Below are 26,778 nucleotides of genomic sequence, written 5' to 3' on the forward strand. Positions count from 1 at the left end.
CTCGTAACCATCGATATGAACACAGCTCAAACAAACCGAAAGCACCCTGTCCACTGCGGGTCAATGTGTCGCACAGCGCATGGCGCTACAGATCTGGACAAGCTGTTATATCCATCAGATCTGCAGCTGCACACGCTGTCACACCTCACGTCAGAGGCTCAAAGCTGAACGGATCTCACTGTAATAAACTGTAAATGCTGTAAATAAAAGCTGTAATACGCATTTAATTCTGTCAGACGTATGATGTGAAATGTGAATCTCACCTGCAGGAGCATTTCGCTGTGCAGCGCGTCAGGAACCAGGACCACTGTGGTGGAATACTGGAAACAATGATGCAAAACATAAATCCTATGGGATAATCCAACCACAAATCACCAAGAAGAGTTGCATTGTGCATTGATGCATTGTGCATTGACGAGTGAAGGAGAGATTGAATGGGAGTGAGTGACTGCACCGATGGACACATATGGTGTGAGTCCGGTCCATACGTTGGTTGTTCTTTGATGTCCAGCACAGGTCCTGTGCAAATGGACGAACACAGTTCTCCATTCTGAACTTTGGACAGTCTGCAGCACCTTTTATGGGCATCTGACAGCAGTCTGTGTCATCTGCATATGTTTTGGATGTGATCTGACAGGTGTGGACGAGGCAGTCTGTCTGCCTTCTGACACGACTGACCATGCCCCTTTTTCTCCAGAGTGCATCAGGCTATGGTAATATTTGCCGTGTCAGGCATAGTGTGTGACGGGGGCTTTAACCCTCTGGGGCCGACGCCGTCGTATACTACGGCTGGGACCAAGCTTTACTAAATTATAACTAACTTTTTAATGATATGAGATAGAAACTTACTTTCTTTGCTGAAAAGTTAACTCCACGGACTTTCGATCCACCGTCGGCCATCTTTGTACTCCTCATAGAAGCTGTGTGATGACGTGCGCAATGTGAGTGTCCAATCGGAATTGGTTCACCGTCACATGGTTTTCCAAAATCCAATCGTAGGGCAGATTCACCTCACGTGAAAAGCCAAAGATCATTTTCAGGAGTGATATCTTACTAGTTGCCCCGTTTGAATAGGCCCCCTAACTCCTTCAATGCGCCCTGCACCATTACGCACAGCAGACAGAGAGCCTCGCATGACAATCTCATGTGCTCAAACAAACAGTGTGTAACTATCAGGATTGCTCCACTAGTTTGCATTTGAATGTTACTGAATAACTCTGTGGCTCTCTCCCTCTGGCATTTACCATATCAATGAGGTGAGGGAGAGGGGCTGCTCCTCAGAATGGAGCATAAAACGCATAAACCATTTTGTATATATTGAAAATGTGCATTTGTGTTTATTGTTTGAACTTTTTTGTTGTACAGTCTTTCACACAAGACCTCAAATTACCTTTATAAAGTGACAAAACAGTTGTTTTATTATAGTTTGCTGTGTGTTTTAATAATAAATGTGTGTGGAAAATTATTTTTCACTTTATTTTTTTCCTTTGATATTTTTGATTGTAAACCTTTATTACACTTATAAAACACAACAAAAACATATATATTATGAAAGAACAGGTTGTCCTGAAAAAAAGAGACATAAAACATGATTGTGGGATGCAGGGAGAGCTATTAACAGCCATAATAAAACATTTACACCACGTGAGTGAACTGTCCAAAAAATGCCCTCGGACCTCAGAGGGTTAAGCACCTGTTGTTGAACCTTACCCTTGTGTCTGGGTCATCCTGCTTTGGGGGATTGGATTGACTCTGTTCCTGGTGCAAACAATAACAGAATGCTTCAGAATCAAAACACCACCATCACTGACTGGGTGATACCAGATGCAACTGAAAGTCTGAAGCCATCACAGCGTAAGTATTTTATTTCAGTGCACAAGAACAAAGTAATGTAAATCAGTTACTAAATGTGTTGGGAAGGTGTCGTAACACGGACCCACAACAGGGGGCGCTAATGAACGGACAATGGATAAGGGAAGGAGTAACAATTTAATGTTGCACAAGAACACAACGTAAAATAAACAAAGGTACTGCCAATCACACACAAGAGGATTGCGGGCAGGCTCGAAGATAGGAGACCTCAGATGAACGAAGAGCCAGGACCCACACCGCTTCTACCACCAACGGCCTGAAGAACACCGAAGCCGCCAAGCCCCGAGTCCCCAGGTGGTCTCTGTCCTCCGTTGTCGGCCCTGGTACTGCTGGCAGAAAAAAACAGAAGGTAGTGAGTGTGAATCCTCACACCCAGCAACCTTGATTACTGATTCTTGTGGAGGGAGAGCCTCCACCTCCAATCATACACACGTGCAGCTCCGAAAATCCAGTCAAGGAATACCACCAGGAAAAAACAGCTGCAAAACAGATCAGATTATTATTCGACGTATAAGTCAGCAGAGAGATTACCTTGTATCGTAAGAGATTTCTCGGCGAGGAGGTGGAGTCGCCGCCCGGCCTTTATGGTGATGGTGATGATGAGATGATGAGTGACAGCTGGTGTTGAGGATGATTGACGGCTGTCACTCCCAGTGGTTCTGGCGCCCTCTTGTGCTTGAAGCCCGCACTCCAAGCAGGGCGCCATCCGGTGGTGGTGAGCCAGCAGTACCTCCTCTTCGGCGGCCCACACAACAGGACCCCCCCCCTCAACGGGCGCCTCCTGGCGCCCGACCAGGCTTGTCCGGGTGTCGGTGGTAGAAATCGACCAGAAGGGCCGGGTCCAGGATGAAGCTCCTCTTCACCCAGGAGCGTTCCTCGGGTCCGTAACCCTCCCAGTCCACCAAGTACTGAAAGCCCCGACCCATCCGACGGACGTCCAGGAGCCGACGAACGGTCCATGCCGGCTCCCCGTCGATGATCCGGGCAGGAGGTGGGTCGGGTCCGGGGGAGCAGAGCGGTGAGGTGTGGTATGGCTTGAGTTTGGAAACATGAAAAACCGGATGGATCCGCAGTGAAGCCGGGAGAGTTAGCTTCACTGCGGCCGGACTGAGGATCTTGGCGATGGGGAACGGCCCGATGAAGCGGTCCTTGAGTTTGTGGGAGGTCACCTGGAGCGGGATATCTTTGGTGGATAGCCACACCTCCTGCCCTGGTTGGTATGTAGGGGCCGGGGAACGCCGGCGGTCTGCATGGGCCTTGGCCCTCGTCCGGGCCTGCAACAGGGCAGAGCGGGCGGCCCGCCACACCCGGCGGCACCTCCGCAGGTGGGCCTGGACCGAGGGTACCCCGACCTCTCCCTCCACAAGTGGGAACAACGGGGGCTGGTAGCCCAGACACGCTTCAAAGGGGGAGAGGCCGGTGGCAGAGGATACTTGGCTGTTGTGAGCGTACTCGATCCAGGCCAGATGGTTACTCCAGGCCGCCGGGTGAGCGGAGGTGACACAACGAAGAGCCTGTTCAAGTTCCTGGTTCGCCCGCTCTGCCTGGCCGTTCGTCTGTGGGTGGTACCCGGACGAGAGACGCACGGTGGCCCCCAGTTCCTTACAAAAACTCCTCCAGACCTGCGAGGAAAACTGGGGACCACGATCCGAGACGATGTCCGACGGTATCCCATGCAGACGCACGACGTGGTGAACCAGGAGGTCTGCCGTCTCCTGGGCCGTTGGGAGCTTCGGGAGGGCCACGAAGTGGGCCGCCTTGGAGAAACGGTCCACTATCGTTAGTATGGCGGTGTTGCCCTGGGACGGCAGGAGGCCCGTGACGAAGTCCAGACCGATGTGGGACCAGGGGCGATGAGGCACAGGCAGGGGTTGGAGGAGACCCCTGGTCTTGCGATGGTCCGCCTTGCCCCTGGCACAGGTGGTGCAGGCCTGGACGTAGTCCCGGACGTCGGCTTCCAGTGACGCCCACCAGAAGCGCTGCTGGACTACTGCCACGGTCCTACGCACTCCAGGATGACAGGAGAGCTTGGATCCGTGGCAGAAGTCCAAGACGGCAGCCCTAGCCTCTGGTGGAACGTAGAGTCTGTTCTTCGGACCGTTTCCCGGGTCCGGGTTCTTAGTCTGGGCCTCCCGGACGATCTCCTCCACGTCCCAGGTGAGGGTAGCCACGACAGTGGACTCGGGAAGGATGGTGTCGATGGGGTCCGACAACCCGACCTTGGCTTCCTCTTCGTGCACCCGGGACAATGCATCAGATCGTTGATTTTTGGTCCCGGGGCGGTAGGTGATCCGGAAGTCAAAGCGTGCGAAGAACAGGGACCAGCGGGCTTGCCTGGGGTTCAGCCGCTTGGCGGTCCGGATGTACTCCAGGTTCCGGTGGTCCGTAAAAACCGTGAAAGGCCCCGTAGCCCCCTCCAACAGGTGTCTCCACTCTTCTAGAGCCTCCTTCACCGCGAGGAGTTCTCGATTGCCCACGTCATAGTTCCGTTCAGCGGGGGTCAACCTGCGGGAAAAGTAGGCACAAGGATGGAGAACCTTATCGGACTCCCCGCTCTGGGACAGCACGGCTCCTATTCCTGAGTCTGAGGCGTCCACCTCTACTACAAACTGGCGAGTAGGATCAGGCTGCACCAGAACTGGAGCAGATGAAAACCGGCGTTTCAACTCCCTAAACGCGGCCTCGCACCGGTCCGACCAGGTGAAGGGGACTTTGGTGGAGGTCAGGGCGGTCAGGGGGCTAACGACCTGACTGTAACCCTTAATGAACCTCCTGTAGAAGTTTGCGAAGCCGAGGAACTGTTGCAGCTTCCTACGGCTCGTTGGTTGGGGCCAATCCCTCACCGCCGCAACCTTGGCCGGATCCGGGGCGACGGAGTTGGAGGAGATGATAAACCCCAAGAAGGACAGAGAAGTGCGGTGAAACTCACACTTCTCGCCCTTCACAAACAGCCGGTTTTCTAACAACCGCTGTAGGACCTGACGTACATGCCGGACATGGGTCTCAGGATCCGGGGAAAAGATGAGTATATCATCCAGATACACGAAGACAAACCGGTGCAGGAAGTCCCGCAGGACGTCATTAACCAAGGCTTGGAACGTCGCGGGGGCGTTAGTGAGACCGAACGGCATGACCAGGTACTCAAAATGACCCAACGGGGTGTTAAATGCCGTCTTCCATTCATCTCCCTTCCGGATCCGAACTAGATGGTACGCATTCCTAAGATCGAGTTTGGTGAATATTTTGGCTCCATGCAGGGGTGTGAACACCGAATCCAAGAGGGGCAATGGGTATCGATTGCGAACCGTGATCTCGTTCAATCCCCTGTAATCGATGCATGGACGAAGTCCGCCGTCTTTCTTGCCCACAAAAAAGAAACCAGCACCCATCGGGGAGGTGGAGTTCCGGATCAACCCGGCGGCCAAGGAGTCCCGGATGTAGGTTTCCATTGATTCGCGTTCCGGACGTGAGAGATTGTACAGCCTACTGGACGGGAACTCACTGCCCGGAACCAAATCGATGGCACAATCGTACGGTCGGTGTGGTGGAAGGGCGAGCGCCAGATCTTTGCTGAAGACGTCAGCCAGATCATGGTACTCCCCTGGCACCGCCGTCAGATTGGGAGGGGTTTTAACCTCCTCCTTAGCCGTCATTCCGGGGGGAACCGAGGATCCTAAACACTCCCGGTGGCAGGTTTCGCTCCACTGCACCACGACCCCAGACGGCCAATCGATCCGGGGATTGTGCTTCACCATCCAAGGAAAACCCAAAATCACTCGGGAGGTAGAAGATGTCACGTAAAACACTATCTCCTCCCGGTGATTCCCAGACACAACCAAGGTCACAGGCTGGGTCCGGTGTGTGATTAGCGGGAGTAGAGTGCCATCTAGTGCCCGTACCTTCAAGGGCGAAGGCAGAGCCACTAGGGGGAGCCCCACTTCCTTTGCCCATCTGCTATCCAACAGATTCCCTTCGGACCCCGTGTCCACCAGTGCTGGGGCGTGAAGGGTTAAATCCCCACTCAGGATTACCACTGGGATTCGTGCTGATTTGCGGGAACTTCCCGTGCACATGTTATGGCCCACCCTTAGCCCAGTGTCTAAGGACGGGCGTTGGTGTTTGACCGTTTGGGGCAGTCTTTTAACAGGTGCTCACATGAGCCACAGTAAAAACATTCCCCGCGGGCCAGTCTCCTTTGTTTAATATCTGATCTCACTTTAGCCCTGCTCGTGTCCATAGCTTCGTCAGCAGGGGGAGCTGTTGCCACACGGAGCCCACCGGCAATGGAGCGTGAGGACGACGTCACCCCGTCAGACCCGGAAGAGAGAGGGACGGCTTGTGCCCGGCCACGCCCCCCGGCCTGCTCCCGACGGTGTTCATTCAAACGGTTGTCTAAGCGTATAACCAGAGTGACAAGCCCGTCGAAAGTCTGCGGTTCGTCCTTAGCCAGTAAATGCTCCTTCAGTACTGGAGACAGTCCGCTTATGAAGGCGGCGCGGAGCGCGACGTCATTCCAACCCGACCTCGCAGCCGCGATGCGGAAGTCGACAGCGTAATCGGCCGCGCTCCGACGCCCCTGTCTCAGTGACAGCAGCACGGTCGAGGCGGTCTCGCCTCTGTTGGGATGATCAAACACCTGTTTGAATTCCCGTATAAACCCAGCGTATGACGTCAGAAGCCATGACTGCTGTTCCCAGAGCGCTGTAGCCCAAGCGCGTGCCTCACCTCGAAGCAGATTAATTACATAAGCCACCCGGGTGGCGTCTGCCGCGTACATGACTGGACGCTGTGCAAAAACGAGCGAACACTGCATCAAGAAGTCTGCGCACGTCTCCACACAGCCTCCGTACGGTTCAGGAGGACTTATGTAAGCTTCAGGGGACGGTGGGGGGGGTAGTTGAACGGCCAGTGGAACATCTACATTAGGCCCCGGGCCAGCAGGAGGAGACACTGCAGCGACGCTTGACTCGCGTGCTTCCACTCTGGTGGTGAGAGCCTCCATCCTCTGATTGAGGCTTGCATTTTGCTCAGTTACCAGCTGTAACTGAGCAGTGAAAGCGGTAAGGATTTGCTGCAGATCACTTACCACGCCTCCTGCTGACGCCTGCGCTCCCTGTTCTCCCATTGGCTGTTCAAGCTGTGGTTGACGCCCCTCGGGATCCATGACGAATGGCCGAGAAATCCTGTTGGGAAGGTGTCGTAACACGGACCCACAACAGGGGGCGCTAATGAACGGACAATGGATAAGGGAAGGAGTAACAATTTAATGTTGCACACAAGAGGATTGCGGGCAGGCTCGAAGATAGGAGACCTCAGATGAACGAAGAGCCGGGACCCACACCGCTTCTACCACCAACGGCCTGAAGAACACCGAAGCCGCCAAGCCCCGAGTCCCCAGGTGGTCTCTGTCCTCCGTTGTCGGCCCTGGTACTGCTGGCAGAAAAAACAGAAGGTAGTGAGTGTGAATCCTCACACCCAGCAACCTTGATTACTGATTCTTGTGGAGGGAGAGCCTCCACCTCCAATCATACACACGTGCAGCTCCGAAAATCCAGTCAAGGAATACCACCAGGAAAAAACAGCTGCAAAACAGATCAGATTATTATTCGACGTATAAGTCAGCAGAGAGATTACCTTGTATCGTAAGAGATTTCTCGGCGAGGAGGTGGAGTCGCCGCCCGGCCTTTATGGTGATGGTGATGATGAGATGATGAGTGACAGCTGGTGTTGAGGATGATTGACGGCTGTCACTCCCAGTGGTTCTGGCGCCCTCTTGTGCTTGAAGCCCGCACTCCAAGCAGGGCGCCATCCGGTGGTGGTGAGCCAGCAGTACCTCCTCTTCGGCGGCCCACACAACAAAATGTGGAGTTCTTAAAAAAAAAAGGCTACTGATTTCCTTTTACAATAATTAATTTTTACCTAAAACAATGAAGGTCATTCTTCATGTAAGTTGCAGTTGTTTGTTTTTTGTCCAACACCCCCCCCCCCCCCCCCGCACACACTCACACACACACACACACACACACACACACACACACACACACACACACACACACACACACACCCTCCCTCACCTTTGCTAAGGGTGGCCACAGCAAATTCAGTACAGGCCCGCACTGGGATTTGGCACATGGAGAAACACACACCGCGTCTGGTCTGCTCCAACACTTCCCATCCATGCAGAACTTCTGCTTCACTTCTGACGTGACATAATCAGATGTAAACAGTGGAATGGCTGCAAAAAAAACAAGTCCTTGAATTTGACTGATTTTCATAAACTTTGAGAAAACGCTTCTTCTCTCAATGTTTAATATAACTCAACCTCATGAGAGGTTTGGTGACTCGGAGATGTTCTTGTATCCATCTGTTGACTTATGAAAGATAAATAAATGCACTGCATTTCTATAATGCATTTCCAACTAATAAAGATACTTAAATCGCTTTGCAATGATCCTTAACTTTCACGTCCACTGGTGTCAATGTGCTGCCAAGTCCTGAGCTACCTGGATGCTCTTTTTGTCTTCATGATGTCCAATTTTCCACTTTGACCATCCACACATGCTGACAAGTTGTCCACAGCTGCTAATTAAGGAACTGAATAAACTAACTTTAAAATATAACTGTATAAAGTAACTAATAAAGTAACTTTTCAAAGTAACTGACAACACTGTTTATATGTATATTTGATTCAGATCATATAGTGTCAGATTGGTTTCACTCTGGAATTTTTCAAAGTTTGATTTAATATCTTTAAATCAGTAAAAGCATACAACCAAAAAAAGTGCAGTATTTTGCAGACTGAATGAGCCACACAATGACAGTTTGATGTCCGTTCCAAGCATGCTTACAAATAATATAAAAAATCAAGTCAAGTCATGATACTTTTTCCTACAAACTATAAATGTGTCTCTCACAGTGGACATGCACCTAAGATGAAAATTTCAGACCCCTCCATGATTTCTAAGTGGGACAACTTGCAAAATCACAGGGTGTTCATATACTTATTTTTCTCACTGTATATCTATAAATAAAATGAAAATGGTATGTTTAAATTCTTTAATATTTTGCCCACTAATAAATACCCAATGGCACATTGGCCTAAACAAAAAACAAAAAGTATTTTTTGCATCTGAACTCTTCAGAAAATTTGATAAGTAATCTAAAGCTACATATTGCTTCTAAACTAGGTATGTAGATCATCTGAAATGTGCGATTTTATGAAACATTATTTAAATGAACTGGTAATGTGACCAATCAGCTTCTCTGTTCACATGGCACTAATGATGCAGCTTGAGCCAACCAGCTTGCAATAAAGTATTGCATTGAATACTTCAATGGTTAATTTTTAAACGGAGTGGGACACATTACACTGTTATAAGAATTTAGCTAAACAAACAAGGAGGTGGCAACGAAAAAAGGTGCACTTCAATGTGATTCATACAGAACTGACAAACCGAGGCTAGCATGAATGCTAAAGTAAAGCAACTCATGAAGCTTGTCAACTAAAGCTAATAGATTCTTGGAATTTCTTGAGCTTCAACAGCTCTGTTGAAGCTCAAGATTTACGTAGACTAGGATAGAAGGATCAGACACCTATGAATGAAAACACACTGTTCTGCTGTGCTATAATTCAATGACAACATGATGCCTTCAGATCTTCTGGTGTCTTATGTGTTTTGACGCATTTGTTAAGGTGGTGACCTTGACTTTGGAATTTTGTTTTTTGATGTGTCAGAATCAGTACACTCAATCCACAGGGAAGTTTATAGTTTTGTTTACTAGCCTAACCTGTGAATCAATGGTGTGACATCTTCTGAGTAGAGTTTTACTTTCAACTTCTTTCCCCCATTTGAAATATCAAAGGGACATATATATATATATATATATATATATATATATATATATATATATATATATATATATATATATATATATAAAGTTTGATTAACTATTGAGTGAATAGTACTTTCTGCGATAGACTGGCATTGTGCCCATAGGGTATCTTGCCTCAAGCCCCATGATTGCTAAGACATACTCACTCAAAAATGGCTCTTTGGATGAAGTTAATTCAGTTCTGTGCAGGATTTCCATCTATTAGATATATGTTGTCCCAACTCAAATAAAACACATCCATGTAAGATAATTTAATTGAGTTGGGACTACATATATTCATTAGATGGAATCAAATCCAATGAGTCAGATTTTTGAGTGTATCATACAAACAAATGACTCATTGGATGAACTCAATTCAATTATGGGCAGGATTTCCATATAATAATATATACGTAGTCCCAAGTAAATTAAATTAAATTATCTTGCATGGATGTGCTTTATTTGAGTTTGGGCTACATATATTTATTAGATGGAAATCCTGTTCATAATTGAATTGAGTATATCCAATGCATCAGTTTTTTGAATGTAGTGACCCCATCAAATGTTCCTGACAATTTATCGAATTGACTCAACATACAGTTAAAAAAAACATCACTTGCTGTCATGAAAGCAAAAGGTTTATTCATGTTTGAAATTACACAACTACCACAAGGAAGACTTCTCAGTCCAGGGTGTCGTCTGGTTAGAAAGAAACACTAAACAACTTTAATACATTAGAATCACTGCCACAAATCATTTGTCATGACTTTCAGTTTCAGAATCACATACAATAGAAAAAAGAGAAAAGAAGTTTGGAACCCTGTTGAACAGAGCTGGAGATTTACAGTTCTGAATACTGAAACTTCTATGCGTTAGTTTTATAGTGATTTTTTTTTTTTTTTGCATGATTTAGTAACAAGATGAGCAACATTCAAAATTTTTTTTTTTTTTTTCCTTTTTCTTTTGAGTATTTACAACAGTTTCACTGTTTGGCGTTAATTTATCAACAATGTTCATCATCACCATCATCATCACTATCATCATCATTATCATCAGCCTCCTTTTTTTAACCATCGTACCCCACCAGTTTTCACACAATTAATATTGTTAACATTTTCATTGTTTTTTTTTTTCATTTTAAGTTGCAATTCAGCAACCGCATTTTATTAAAAGATTAAAATATACATTAGATTACATAGAGAATGAAGAGTTTACAGTGTTACAAGATGTAATCAAATTAGCTACATAAAACATTAAATAAGGTAAAAAAAACTTATGGTGGTGATATTGTTTAGAGGTAGTAAGTGAGTACTCTAAGCTACGGAAATGTTGAAAATTATACGTTTTATGAATTTAAATGAGGTAATAAAGCTGTGTATTGATTAGTGGGATGTATAATTACTCTTATGTTTTATTATGTACAACTTTTCATGTGTAATAGGGGGGCGATTGCTCTTGTGTGCGATGGGGAAATGATGTACTGTAGGGGAGTTGGATTCCATAAGCAGTACAAAAAAAATGTTTACATATGTACATACTAAACATCAAATTATAAAATATGGAGTGGTGTCATGTTGCAGTCAAGCAATCAATTACACTTCCTTCTGCTCCAGAGTTTGAATAGTCATTTCCTTGTACTAATGTATACGGCTGTAAGGCAAAATAAATCTTGAAAGTAACTACAAAGCTGCCACTGAGCTGTCAACTGGAGCATTGTTGAGTTGCTGGACAAGATTGCGAGCACATTACAGTCAAAGAAACAGCTGTTTTAATCTATGCACTGTAGGAACGGAAAGACAATCCAATTATCAAAATGGAAATTAGTCATTAAATCGTTACGAATGCAACATAATGGTGTCAGCTCGTGTTTTAAGTTCAGAGGGAAACTACCTGTGTTTTGAAATGATTCCGTTCTGCGCCTTGTTTGTGTGCGTGCTTACCCCTACGACAAAAAAATTATGCTAATTACAGTTGTTGAGATTCATGAAGACACCGAATAATCAAGAAATACTTGGTGTTTAAAGCGGAGAATGGCATTCACATGGTGTGTTTTTGGAAACTTTAAGGTACAGAGAAAAAAAAACGTATTTCCTCTGCAGTTGGTCAGCCGGTTAAGAGTCCATGTCCAGCTTGAGGCTAAGATGCATTAATAGCAAATCAATTCGAGGTATCGGAGTGCACGCTTCCAGGTCCTTCTGTCGGAGATATTACAGAAGATGGAGTTGTTGCATCTTGCCATCCCCCATTCACCTAAGACACAAATAGTAAGGGTCAGGATTACAATCACATTCTCTGAAATATGAACCTAGTGCACTTTATACCAGCAGTGTAACCAAACACGAGTCGTGGAAAACAGCTTCTGCCTGCCCTAATGTCGCAGATACGGTGATGTCACTTCAACCCCAGTCTTCGGTGCATTACAGCAGCATCAGCAAAGACACTCTTGGAATTTTTTTTGTGTCCCAACCCATTGGGATTTCTGCAGTGGCCAACAGCTTGTCGCTACATATTCTCCTGTCAGTCAGGAAGAGGGAGGGCGCGGGCCGTGTGAGGTGGGCAGAGCTGAGTGAAAGTGACAGGGCAGGACCTTTCCAAGAGAGCCCATGCTAGCCAGCCTGACTTTGCTTTGCTCCAGGCGTGACCTAGCCTTTACTGGATCGCTCCACGTCACCATCAACAAAGCTAAAGGTTAGTCTATGCTAATAAATATATATGCCACTTTGGTGGTTGGAGCTACACCAAGATGTGACTTATTCTTTGTCAAACTCTTTTGTTCGATGCCTTTCTTTTCAGGTGTTATGCTTCTGCAACGCCACTGGCCTTTTCGACACCACAGTAGGATGTGAGAAATCTCTGAGCTGACGGTTCTCAAAAGCTTTTAGCAATAAGCAAACTCACAATGACACCTACGGTGTTACACACAGGCAACAGCCCACACTGTGTTTCTGTTTACATAATGCATTCTTTATTATTCATGTTACATATAATTGGAAATGCTACATATATATTGGCAGCATGATGGCTTAGTGGTTGGCACTGTTACCTCACAGCAAGAAGGTCATGGGTTTGATTGGAAACTTTATAATTGTCCAGGTCTCCCTTGGAAAAGAGGTCTCAATCTCAATGGGACTAAGCTGGTTAAATAGAGGTTAAATTAAATTATAAATTTATATATATATAAATTTATATATATATATATATATATATATATATATATATATATATATATATATATATATATATATATATATATATATATATATACACACAACCCCAATTCCAGTGAAGTTGGGACGTTGTGTAAAATGTAAATAAAAACAGAATACAATGATTTGCAAATCCTCTTCAACCTATATTCAATTGAATACACCACAAATACAAGATATTAACGTTCAAACTGATAAACTTTATTGTTTTTGTGCAAATATTTGCTCATTTTAAAATGGATGCCTGCAACACATTTCAAAAAAAAGCTGGGACAGTGGTATGTTTACCATTGTGTTACATCACCTTTCCTTCTAACAACACCCAATAAGCGTTTTGGAACTGAGGACCCTAATTGAGAGTGTCATGATTGGGTATAAAAGGAGCATCTCCAAAAGGCTCAACGTTTACAAGCAAAGATGGGGTGAGGATCACCACTTTGTGAACAGCTGTTTAAGAACAATGTTTCTCAATGTTCAATTGCAAGGAATTTAGGCATTCCATCATCTACAGTCCACAATATAATCAGAACATTCAGAGAATCTGGAGAACTTTCTACACGTAAGCGGCCAGGCTGAAAACCAACACTGAATGTCCGTGACCTTCGATCCCTCAGGTGGCGCTGCCTTAAAACCCACATCATTGTGTAAAGGATCTTACTGCGTGGGCTCAGGAACGCTTCAGAAAACCATTGTCAGTTAACACAGTTTGTCGCTACATCTACAAGTGCAAGTTAAAACTCTACCATGCAAAGCAAGTCATACATCAACAACATCCAGAAATGCTTTTTGAGTGTTAGAAAGAAAGGTGATGTAACACAGTGGTAAATATACCATTGTCCCAGCTTTTTTGGAAATGTGCTGCAGGCATCCATTTCAAAATGAGCAAAGTCTATCGGTTTGAACATTAAATATATTGTCTTTGTGGTGTATTCAATTGAATATAGGTTGAAGAGGATTTGCAAATCATTGTATTCTGTTTTTATTTACATTTTACTCAATGTCCCAACTTCATGGTAAATGGGGTTGTATATATATATATATATATATATACTGTTCTCCATATAATGTGGAATCATGCCAGGTTGGTCATCCAGTGTAAACTGGTGCCAAATCAACATGCATATCCATATACAATCCACTAAAGAGCTAAAAGGGAGATGGAGCGCCATGTACGGCAGTATCTTAATTGCACAATAAGATGAGACATTTTATTAAATATTCTGATGAAAGAAAAATGGTTAATTTCCATTTGTTTTTGAACGCATTTTAAATTCTGTAATTAAAATCCGGAGCTGTCAATAAACTTGAGCAGCACTGCACGCTACAATGTGTGATGCTAATAACGTTGTTGTTAAGAAATAGGATATATACTTTCAATAATGTTGCAAATAGTAGAATTTTTCAGCCAATTGTCATTCTGATGTGTTGACTGTCAAAGACATTCAGGAACGGCTTGTATTTCACCAAACAGATATAATGAGATTGTAATATAGTGAAGAGACAGAAAGCTGTCTAATCCATTTCTCTCCCTCCTTCTTCGTCCCTTCTCATCAGCGAAATTAATCTATACTCTGATAGCTTCGGATTATGTGGTGCTTTACAAAAAGGCTGCATATCAAACCTCATCAAGGAAGATGGAGTTCATGTCGGCAAAGGGCTGCAGGCAATTGCATGTTCATATTTTATCACTGAGATAAGGCTATGGAAAATTCTTTGAAGCATTTCAAAACAGTGAAATGCAGCAGATGGCGTGCAGAAAAACGTCTTTTCATCTCTTTTTGGTATGAGCCGAACAAAGTATTAAAAGATGCTTATTAAAGTAGTTATAGAGAGTTTAAGCCCTGTAATGTCTTTAAGATGAAATCTAATATTCATCCATATCAAGTGATGTCAAAACTATAGTGTTTAATAGGGGCAGATCCGAGGGTCTCCTTTCATGGACCAAAAAAAAAAAAAAAAATCCCTATCGAATATCGTTTCTAAACCCTTTATTCAGCAACAAGTGACTCAACTCGACATGTTTATACCAGACCATATTCACCAAGGTGTAACAAAGGTGTTCACTTTTTAGCGACAGCCATTTAAAACACTCTCTGTTACTTGCCAACATAGTGTCACAGCATCACATTCAACATTGTACAAGTTCAAATTAATAATAATAATAATAATAATAATAATAATAATAATAATAATAATAATAATAATAATAAAGGTTATAAAGTTTGTTGTTGTTGTTGTTTTTCCCTCTGTGGTGTATGTTGTGGCAAAATATACAACAAAATGCAGGAAATGCCACCTAAAAATTAAAAGAAAAAAAATTGCTCCCCCCGAGCTCCCCCATCCCTTAGTCATTCTTTATTCATTCTCAAATACACCCCCCCCCCCCCCCACCCCTTCACAAAATCCTGGATCTGGCCCTGTTTAATATTTATATTCAATCTGTGCATTTCAAACAATGTAACGTCACTGCCCACATTCTTCAATATGTCCTGTAGGCAGGCATAAATGTCAATAAATACATCCACTAGAGGGCACTGCACAGGATCAAGTGTCTCTGTTAACAGCAAACATGGTCAAAGATTTTGCAAAAGAGACAACAGCCTACACATAGGTGGACTGTGAAGAATTCAGTACTTCATTACAAGTGGATGGCAAATTATTTTCATTAAATATCTTTGTCGGGACATGTATGAACTATAGTCTGCACTGCACACAATTTTTTCCCGAATCAGTAAGCTATCTGTTTTAATCCGTATATAATGGAACGTAACGCTGATTACAATAATGTATGAAATGCATCAGGGTACTCATGCATACACTGTGTGTGCTACAGACGTATCTGTAATGGTGTGCTTGACTATGTATGACTTCATCATATGACCTCTGTGTGACTCCATTATGAAGTCTTTATGGTGCCGTCTTATCTGGCCAATCTGGTGAAACCCTACGTGCCAGCCCGGCTTTTGCGGTCGCAGGATGCGGGACTACTCTGTGTTCCCAGGGTGAAGAAGAAGTCAGCGGGTCAAAGAGCTTTTTGTTATCGTGCGTCTTCCTGTGACCGTGAGGCAGTCGGAGTCCATGGACATTTTTAAGTCAAGACTTAAAAACTATTTTTACTCTCTTTGTTATACAACCCCTGGCAAAATTATGGAATCACCGGCCTCGGAGGATGTTCATTCAGTTGTTTAATTTTGTAGAAAAAAAGCAGATCACAGACATGACACAAAACTAAAGTAATTTCAAATGGCAACTTTCTGGCTTTAAGAAACACTATAAGAAATCAAGAAAAAAAGTTTGTGGCAGTCAGTAACGGTTACTTTTTTAGACCAAGCAGAGGAAAAAAATATGGAATCACTCAATTCTGAGGAAAAAAGTATGGAATCACCCTGTAAATTTTCATCCCCAAAACTAACACCTGCATCATATCAGATCTGCTCGTTAGTCTGCATCTAAAAAGGAGTGAACACACCTTGGAGAGCTGTTGCACCAAGTGGACTGACATGAATCATGGCTCCAACACGAGAGATGTCAATTGAAACAAAGGAGAGGATTATCAAACTCTTAAAAGAGAGTAAATCATCACGCAATGTTGCAAAAGATGTTGGTTGTTCACAGTCAGCTGTGTCTAAACTCTGGACCAAATACAAACAACATGGGAAGGTTGTTAAAGGCAAACATACTGGTAGACCAAGGAAGACATCAAAGCGTCAAGACAGAAAACTTAAAGCAATATGTCTCAAAAATTGAAAAATGTACAACAAAACAAATGAGGAACGAATGGGAGGAAACTGGAGTCAACGTCTGTGACCGAACTGTAAGAAACCACCTAAAAGAAATGGGATTTACATACAGAAAAGCTAAACGAAAGGCATCATTAACACCTAAACAGAAAAAACAAGGTTAGATGACTGGATGAAAGTCATATTCAGTGATGAATCTCGAATCTGCATTGGGCAAGGATATGATGATGCTGGAACTTTTGTTTGGTGCCTTTCCAATGAGATTTATAAAGATGACTGCCTGAAGAGAACATGTAAATTTCCAGTCATTGATGATATGGGGCTGCATGTCAGGTAAAGGCACTGGGAGATGGCTGTCATTACATCATCAATAAATGCACAAGTTTATGTTGATATTTTGGACAATTGAAAGGATGTTTGGGGATGATGAAATCATTTTTCAAGATGATAATGCATCTTGCCATAGAGCAAAAACTGCAAAAACATTCCTTGCAAAAAGACACATAGGGTCAATGTCATGGCATAGGGTCAATGTCAATGAGCAGATCTGATTTGTTGCAGGTGTTAATTTGGGGGATGAAAATTTACAGGGTGATTCCATAATTTTTTCCTCAGAATTGAGTGATTCCATATTTTTTTTCCTCTGCTTGGTCTAAAAAAGTAACCATTACTGACTGCCACGATCTTTTTTTCTTGATTTCTTATAGTGTTTCTTAAAGCCAGAAAGTTGCCATTTGAAATGACTTTAGTTTTGTGTCATGTCTGTGATCTGCTTTTTTTCTACAAAATTAAACAACTGAATGAACATCCTCTGAGGCCGGTGATTCCATAATTTTTGCCAGGGGTTGTAAATAGCTTTTTTTGTTTGTTTTACTCTTTTACTTCTCTTTTTAATTATGCATGAAATTGAATTTTTTTAATGTTTACTTATTTATTTAAAATTTTATATTGAACTGTTCTGTGTGAGGCTCCTTGAGGCGGCTTTGTTGTGATTTGGCGCTTTATAAGCTGATTAAAATTAATGAATTAAATTAAGTCATTCATACTAATCAAGTATAAAGATTTTGCTGATCAACATATGTTTTCAATCATCCGTCCAAGCTGCTTGGTTTTTTAGATGTTTTTCAGACAATGTTTTCCTTGACCTTTAACCACACCAGAGCAAAACTGAATCACCTCTCGATATCTATCCAAGCTTTATTACCACTAAGTTTAATCCATCTTGGCTTCTTGGTGGTTGAGATATACAAAAGAAGGTATTTTTCACACCTTATTTTCATCGCTCTTGACCCTTAACTTTTGATTAAACTTCCCCAAAATCTAATCACTTCTACATACAGTACATTATCATATACCTATAAATGATACGCCAATATGATTGGATAAAACACTAAAGAATAAATAGCAATACACCCTTTTCGTGGACGGGTAATATTTTTCATACCACCCAAGTAATCAGCCAATCCGGACAGCGGAGCGGCGCCACGACAAAGAGGTGCGGTCAGAGGAACTGTGAAATACTGGTGAGTCACTATTAATAATTTCTTACGTGTCCAACCTCGTAGGTTGATCGTTAAAATTAAATTCATTAGTTCTAAAAGCCATCATAATTATTTATAGTAAAATGTTCTAGTTCTTTCTACTAAGGTTTGAACTTTGAGTGTTTACACAGGAGAGAAAAGTGAGAAAATGTTAATGCCTGTTTGAGAAAAGTGTATAAAGTGTGTAGTGAGGGGTTTTACAGCCTTAAAACATCTATAATAATTGTAAAAAAAATAACGCTGACTACTTCGTGGATTTCGCCTACCACGGGTTATTTTTAGAGCGTAACTCCTGCGATAAATGAGGGACCACTGTATATGATACAATCATTATCAAGTTGTTCACCAATGAATATGGCTTTTTACACCCTTCAGAAAACCATACAACATTTATCATTTATAGGTATATGATTAAATCGTTATCAAATTGTTCACCAATGAATATGGCTTTATACACCCTGAAGAAAATCATACACCGTTTTTTTTTTAACTGATATTTTTCCAAGTAATGTTCCCCCCAAGTTTGAAGGAAATTACATCCAGCTATTTTTGAGTTATCTTGACCACCGACACATGCGCAGGTGAAAACATCGCTTGCCAAGGCCCAGGGTAGAAAAGTTTGGAAAACTCAGTGTAATGCATTTATAGTGTAGTAAATATAGACCAACAGCAGTGCACAACCGGCATACTTACATTTATACCGTGTGGACTATACATGGTGTTTCCCCCAAGAGCATCATTGTATCCTGCCGTCTGACTGATAACATGGCGCAGGGTATCCACCTGAGGGGACAGACAAGGTGGGCAAGCGGGTCACCTCCACTGTCCCACAGCTGGACAACATCATGTTTAAACATGCTGAGTGAAGCCACAGACTACTGTGAAACTACGGAAATAACACGGCCAGCTTTGGAACACAGCTAATAGATTTGTAATGACAAAAAGCATACTGACATTACTGCCATGCGCAAGTTAAAAATTTTGTAATATAGTGAATTAGTTAACGGAAGAGACACTATGGCTGTTCTCAATTAGATTTTGTTTTACCTTAACCGTGAATAGAAAAGATTTTCTCACAAGTGCATGGAAGCAATTGTGTGTCAGTTGTGTAGCTGCACTGGACTTACAAAATGGAAGACATCAACAACAAACAATAACAGGATGAGACAGGAAGAGAGCAATATAGAACAGAGGAACAGTCATGAAAGTTTTCTGGGAATTGCTGAATTTCTGGATGTGGAGTGTACCGCTATCTATACCAGACATTTTTATGTCAACATGGTGTGTTTGAATATTACATATATGCAAACTGCTATTACCTACAAATATTAGTGTTTACTGTGATTAGCATATGCAGCTAGCATATATCGTAATGCTAATGTGGTTGACGCTAACATTGAGAGCATATGCTCACCAAACATGCAAACCACGGTTGAGATTAACTGTGGTTAGCATCATCTGTAGTTAGCATGGTCACACATGCTAACCACATATACTGTGGCTAATGCTATAAGTTACCATTAACCAACACTGGCACTTACTGTGGTTAGCGTAGCCCATAGAGCTGCAAATAAGAAGAACTAGAGTGGACAGTCGGCTATTTTCCTGACCCCAAAGGAGTAGCGTCAGTGAAAAAAAACTGCAAAATACAGTCAAAATTCCTGAGAGCTATGGTTGTTACAGATGTACGAACTGCAAAAAAAGAGAAAACAATATTTCCTTCCACAAATGATTATTTTTAGTGATTTTAAATTGGGAAAATCACTGGGGAAAAGGTTGTTCCAGTATCCAACATGCACGTATGCTTTAGTGTAGCAGAAATGTGCCAACTGTGTCAAAACATGAATGTAAATGTAGTTAATGTGAACAAAATAATCAAAATATATCTGTTATAAACTCATCCTAGATTTCTTTCTTGGATAAACAACGTTTCCTTCCACAAAACAGTATTTGTAATCAGTAAAATGGCTGGGGGAATATGTTTTTCACTCGCTACTTTTAGCAATGAACATGTGTGTGTGGTTTAATGTAACACTCAGCAACTGTGCACACTGTGTTTAAATCATTGTAGATTTATTTAATTCCTAATGTTATGGTGGCATGAACCGGCAAAGGAAGGAAAGCAATTCTAACCACCAATGGTGAGTCAAGTGAAAATTAGCTTTTTCCTGCCTTTATTGTTACTTCTGCACTGAAAGTGTACTGTGTTTACACATCAGGGTACTTTGCATTATTATGTTGCAAGGGTCTCCTTATGGGTATGTTCCTACTATGGAAGCAGTATAGGAAATGCACTCTGGAGTTCTTATACACTGAAAAAAGAGAGTGTTTGAACCAACTTAAAAAAAGTGTTACAATTTGTAAAAACCTGAATGAATTAAGTTGTTAGAACTTAAGTTTGAAAGTTAAATCAACTCTAACTTATAAACTTAAGTTCAAACAACTTAATTCATTCAGGTTTTTACAAATTGTAACCATTTTTTTTTAAGTTGGTTCAAACATTTTCTTTTTCAGTGTACAATGCTCTGCATACATGTGCAAACAACACCAACAAAGTTGGCGAATCCAAAAAAACGCAATGTTCATCAGTATTCGCCACTCTGAGATACTAGTCTAACTGCTAATGCATAGCTGCATAGCCTAATGCTAAGTGAGGTTTTAGTTAATCCAACATGTCAGGTTGCCAAAAATGCTGTGCCATTGCAGCAATGTCTAGTTTAAAGAGTGGTACATTCCTCAACTGGAAATCCAGAAATCTGCACAAAAATTTCATCACTGGAGGAACAAAAGGGGAAATACACAGTACTATAAACCCAATACCAATCCAAGAGCTCAAGTCAGAGCCAAATGCACAAAATTGAAAAACATTAACCAGATGTTTTTTTTTTTTTTTTTTTTTTGCCTGGTTACCAATTATAATTTGTCTCCAATAATATGTCTGAACATATCTGTGGTGTTATATTCTACCCTCAAAAGCAGGGTTTTTTTATTTTATTTTATTTTTTTAATTTTATTGTGCATCGGACTGCACTGTGGATGGTTCAGTACACAGGCAAGACAAGGACAGCTCTCTGCACAGGTAGTCAGGAACTGTCCCTGATTGTTGATCCTACCTGTGACTGTACATTGGCTCCGACTTGTGCCCCTTGGTAAGAATCCCCATTCAGACTCTGCATGCTCAAGAACATGTCCCCAGAGTTTGGGAGGTTAAAAGAACCTGAAGAACCTGGAAAGGGAAGATGTAAGTAGCTGAATATATGAGAGGGCTATCAGGGAAAGCACACACACACACACATAAACACACACTCACACACGCACCAACCACTAAGGTCTGCATACCCACACCCGACTCAAACAGATGCCAAGAAAGGCTCCCAAAAATAGCAGGCAACTACAAGGATGGAGGAGGGAAGAAAGGAAAGGAGACGAGGAGAGGATGCAGAAAGGACTGAAGAGGATTCTTTTCAAATGCAGCGGACAAAATGAAATGAAAATCATATGACACAGGAGGGGTCGACTCTACATGTGGTTGGTTGCTTAAGCTCCCATATATTCCACATCACCTACATCGGATCTAACACATCTGGCGGGAGGCGTCACATGGTAAATGACAAGGACAATAAGAAGCTTATGAAAAGAGCAGTACCAGTAAACATGTTGGTTAAAAGAGTGTTTTTGCTCTCTGCAGAATCCAGCTGAAACTCTTCATCTTTCATCTGGAATCCTGGGTGCAAGAAAAAGGGACCACTTCATAAGCTTACCATCCCGACGCAGGTCAACCTAGTCCAGCATCACATTGTTAATTCCACATCATAAGACAGCTGTGATCGAGCACTGCTATTTGTCTTTTTTTATTATTATTATTATTTAAGACCAACAATGACGAGCGCTCAGCCGAGCTACATACCATTACACTACAAATGACAGGATGCTGACAGAAAGTCAAGGGAAAAACAAATCCCACTGGCATCATTCCGAATTCTTTTCTGTTTTTCTATTTTGCCAAAAATACACGTGTTCTCGGTTCACAAGTCAGGAACGCTCGCTTTATGCATGAGTTTGCTTGGCATCAACTGTCTTACAGACAGGAGACGCTGTGATCCCCGAGCTGGGAGCAGAGGCTGTCACTCTCGGATGTGTGAGCGGTGCAGGTACGCAGCAGATTAAGGCCTGAGGTACACAGCATATTCCGGATGTATTTTCTTTGTCTTTTTTTTTTGCAGGAGTGCCTACCGGAGTTCGGCGTGGTAGGAGAGTTGGCCTGGCTGTTCTGCACTGCAGCGGCTGCAGCGTGCGCCGCATTTACAGCAGTCTTAGCGGCGTACAGGTTGGCCTCTTCTTGAAACTTGCCGATATTTTTCTTGTACCGGATCCTTTTGTTGCCGAACCAGTTGGATACCTGCGTGGGAGAGCAGAGGAGGAGCGGAGGAGTCAGACGTCAAACAGCCACAGCAGCGTGCACTGAGTAGTGTGATTGTTTCAAGATGCCACGTTTGGGTCCATCAAGTACCCAATTCCCAGCCCCTGCAGTAATGTCCGCTGGGTACACAAGCTAATTAAGCCATAATCAGGAACCACTTGTGTCTTCTCATGGATGGGAGCATGACATGCTCTCAGTTTTGTCTCCTGACAAAACTAAAACACAAGGGGCTCTTTGCTCCTGCTGCATAGGTAATACAGGAATTATATTTAAAATATTACACGTTAAATTCACATTAAAATCATACATTAATTCATTTTCTAAACCTGCTTATTCCAACTAAGGGTCACTGGAGGACTGGAGGCTATCCCAGCGCTCACTGGGAGAGAAGTACACCCTAGTATACTGTACAGTCACATTAAATTGTTGTAGTTAACCCAGTGAAATGCAGGAAAACAATTTAAGAAGTCCTGAGACAACTCTTATAAAAATCTGTACCATTAATGGCTATTAAAAATAATAATGTAATAAATGTAATTCTGGAAATCAAATTAGTAAAACAAATAAATAAATGAGAAAAAAAACTGTTGTAAAATTTCTCTTTCTGTCTCTCATATATATACATATGTCTCAATACAAAATAAATAAAATATAAAAAAAAAATCCCCTTTCTGTCTCTCATATATATATATATATATATATATATATATATATATAGTGTATAAATGTCTCAATACAAAATGCAATACATTTTTTTTTACATCAAGGTACACACAATAAGACAGTGAGACAATGTGTATATGCTAGTGTGCAAACATGTTAGGCATCCAAGAATTGTGATTGTAGTGTATTGTTTGGGTACCCGCCCCCCCTCATTAAAGCATCAACATATGATGTAATCTGAAATCTGATTTCAGATTACATCACAAATCAACACACAAATCAAATCAACACAAATCAAATATTTTTAACCACTTTTATCAGTCTGTCAAAAAAAAAAAAAAAATGTTGTAAAAACCTGAAAAAACATGTGTGTGTGTTTGCAATTGACATAACACAAGAATCAGAGAGTCATGATTGACATGCATAAGAAGTACCGATTGATTTGAAATGTCCAATGTTTTGGCAAAAAGCAGACATGAAGGAAGAGTTGAAAACACTCAAATTCAGACATATCTGAATTTGAGTGTTTTTACACTCCGAGCAGTTGAAACTTGACATCCAACATCAGTCAGATGGTGAAAAGTGGTACACGGGCTGAACCTCGTGCGTGGACGCTGCCTCTGCAATAACAGCGGAATAATAATGAGGTGATGCTTGTTCTTAATGGTCCTATAAATTAGAGTGTCTTGTCGTGGTGCTGCTGCTACCCCCAACACCCCCGCGCCCCCACAGCCCGGCAGCCCACGGCTGGACCAGCCAAAGAGCAGCTGCCCCTAATGACGCTTTATTTAATTTCCACCCATGTGCTTAAATTTTAATATCCCCAGCAGCCCGCCAATGCTGCGGCATAAAAACTGACTGGATTTGCAGGACATCAGATCATTTCTATCCTGCACGTCGCTGTGCTCTAAATCTTTAATATCTAGGCAATTAAAATTAATGACCATTCAGGCAAGGTGCAATGTTGGCAGGGTTTCCTTGACATCAATTGTTTGATGGGTTTACCTAGAGGTTAAACTAACAAGCAAGGTTTAATTGAAAGCAATGAAAGCCCTGGCCATCATCCTTTTTACTTAACCTGCTTTATAGAGGATTCTCCAGCCAAAGACGATACTATTTTCTCCTTGTTTTCGACAGCTCACAAAGTGCTCGCCGGACCGCTGAAATCATGGGAAATGTTATCTAAGCTTTGCCATTCTGGTTAACACTCAGCAATAAGTGCTGCAATTTTATGGTTAAATGTGCAATTATTATCGGAAGCAGGAACCGCTGAAACATCACATTTCAATGAGGGCACTCTGGTTCTTGGTGAGGAAAGAAACATATTCCAACTTTTGTTCTTTGACACCCTCAGCACTGCGGGCGTCAAATCCTCTGGACCTTCTTCATTCTGCACACATTCCTCTCCTCTCCACTGAACTCTGTCTTCAGTGATTCTTGAGTTCAGCTAAATATTGAGTAAATGCAAGGCACTGTAAGGTGCAGAGTGCAACCCAATCTACAGAACTAATTCCCTTTTTATCTCGTGGTAGACCATGCATTCAATTGACTCCTACATGCAGTGAGAACCAGGTTTTGAGACTGAATTACCTGACATCAGCAGCCTCAAAGGCAGCGATTGTATAATGACCATGCAGGCTCCTTGCAAAAACGCGATACCGGTACTTTCATTGATACCCGCTAGATGGGCTATACGGAATGCAAGTTAATAATTCAAACTATTTCACCCCATTGCAGGTCAATAGTCCTCTCTTGTCAATGGAAATCAATGTGTGATCTGTCTAAGATCTCACCACATCTGAGGTTAGAGCGGTCTAAGCCCTGAATACAAAGGTTGTGTCTCTAGCAGCTCCATTATCGATTATACAACACACATTAATAATAAATACAAACTCAAGCCTTAGTTTCTTGTTTCTTCTTAAATTCACTGTGTGGCACAAAATATCGAAAAGTGTGACTGACAAGAAAAGCATGGGCAAATATTTGAACAAGAGCTCCATTAAATGTTGAAAGCGCATTAAATTTTGAACACTTTTTCTTCTTTTCCAAATGGAAACTGTGCTGCATTCTTTGAAAAGTTGGAACAGAACTGTGAAACATCAAAGAAACCTGAAGTTATAATTTCAACTTGGTAAATTTGATCCAGACACTCTGACAGTGATGTGAGTTTTTCACAAGGCTGTTATTTAGCCACTAAACTAGCTAGCTATTGGCGCAACAAGCTAGTAGCTTCAAAAACTGCACATGGACAATTAACTTGAACACACTTCTCACTCCTGCTCAAGAAAAGTTGAAAAAAAAAAAAAAAAAAACATCAACGCACAATTTCCAAATAAAATTTAACTTTGAGTTTGTGTGAGTTTCTGTTTTCAGTAATTGTAGTTGTAAACCTGTAACAACTGATTTGAGAATGTGGAAACATCAGGAAAGTTAATCTTATCAACTGTATGTTAGAGCACTCTGTCACGCTAGCAATTAGCAATAAAAATTTCAATTTGTGCAGTCTTGTACTCGATAATCTTGACTCATACTGTAGCTACCACATTGTAAGTATTGCCAATCAGCATACAAATACTGAGCCCTACAATTTTTTTTTTTTTTTGGTAAAATCATTAACTGGGTACTAGCCTGACTTTACCCAAAGAACACAAATTATTAGAATGCAGTACTTAGTGTACAACTGAAGCACAAGTACATTGGTCAGACTGACTTTTCTGGCTAGCAAGCTATAAAGTTAGCCAAATAGCAATGAAGCTTACATGGACACTACCTGCATATTAAATTAAAGCAGTTACTTGTTTATATGTTAGTAGGAAAGAAAAACAATATATTGTCTAAATCTGAATGCATGATATGGCACAATAACATAAAAGCCACCCCTATTGTGAACATGATTTATTTCAACTGACATGAAGTTAAGCAGAATCAAGAGTGCTTGTGACTGGCTGTTGATACAAACTTGGATGGAAAGAAATCGTTCCAACTGAGCAACTCTTCAGTTCATAAATTAAATAAAAATTAATGAATTAAAAGCCAAAATGCTGTGTGAATGACACCAACCAACAGCTAACCTGGCTGGTCAATTAGCTAACAGCTTCTGTAAATGTTATATATATATATATATATATATATATAGGCATAAATGTATTACAGCTCCAGCTATGTAGTGTATCCACTGAGGTTGTAAATATAAATATTGCATTTTTTACTTTTGACCAAGAAAAGTAAAAGAAAACACTTTTGGAAGTTGATATTTCTATTGAGAAATTCTGAAATATCTCCTTAGTGAGGAATTTGGTAGCAACATCACTTTTCACTGTTGTGTATCCTCACTAAAAGAACAAGTTATGGATTTGAAAGCACGGTGTTTCTTGTTGCACTTGATGTACCGAATCCTAAATTTCCAGTATAATTTTTTATCACAATTTCATGTGCCCTGTGTATCCATGTCTGTCAGTCTGTTC

At 42.1% G+C, this 26,778-nt stretch overlaps 1 protein-coding gene across 1 annotated transcript in view; it reads right to left on the minus strand.

Moving 5' to 3' along the window:
• Positions 1 to 10,366: 10,366 nt before the first annotated feature.
• Positions 10,367 to 26,778, minus strand: part of pbx3b (pre-B-cell leukemia homeobox 3b) — a 191,747-nt gene continuing 175,335 nt past the window's right edge. The window contains exons 8-12 of the mRNA XM_034169539.1: positions 22,465 to 22,630; positions 21,878 to 21,955; positions 21,345 to 21,457; positions 18,925 to 19,014; positions 10,367 to 11,994 (exon numbers count right to left, since the gene is read on the minus strand). Of these exons, the coding sequence (XP_034025430.1) occupies positions 11,902 to 11,994; positions 18,925 to 19,014; positions 21,345 to 21,457; positions 21,878 to 21,955; positions 22,465 to 22,630 (540 nt within the window). The 3' untranslated portion in view covers positions 10,367 to 11,901. The remainder of the gene's footprint in view (positions 11,995 to 18,924; positions 19,015 to 21,344; positions 21,458 to 21,877; positions 21,956 to 22,464; positions 22,631 to 26,778) is intronic.

This window comes from Thalassophryne amazonica, chromosome 5 (assembly GCF_902500255.1).
Source record: "Thalassophryne amazonica chromosome 5, fThaAma1.1, whole genome shotgun sequence".
Classification (NCBI taxonomy): domain Eukaryota; kingdom Metazoa; phylum Chordata; class Actinopteri; order Batrachoidiformes; family Batrachoididae; genus Thalassophryne; species Thalassophryne amazonica.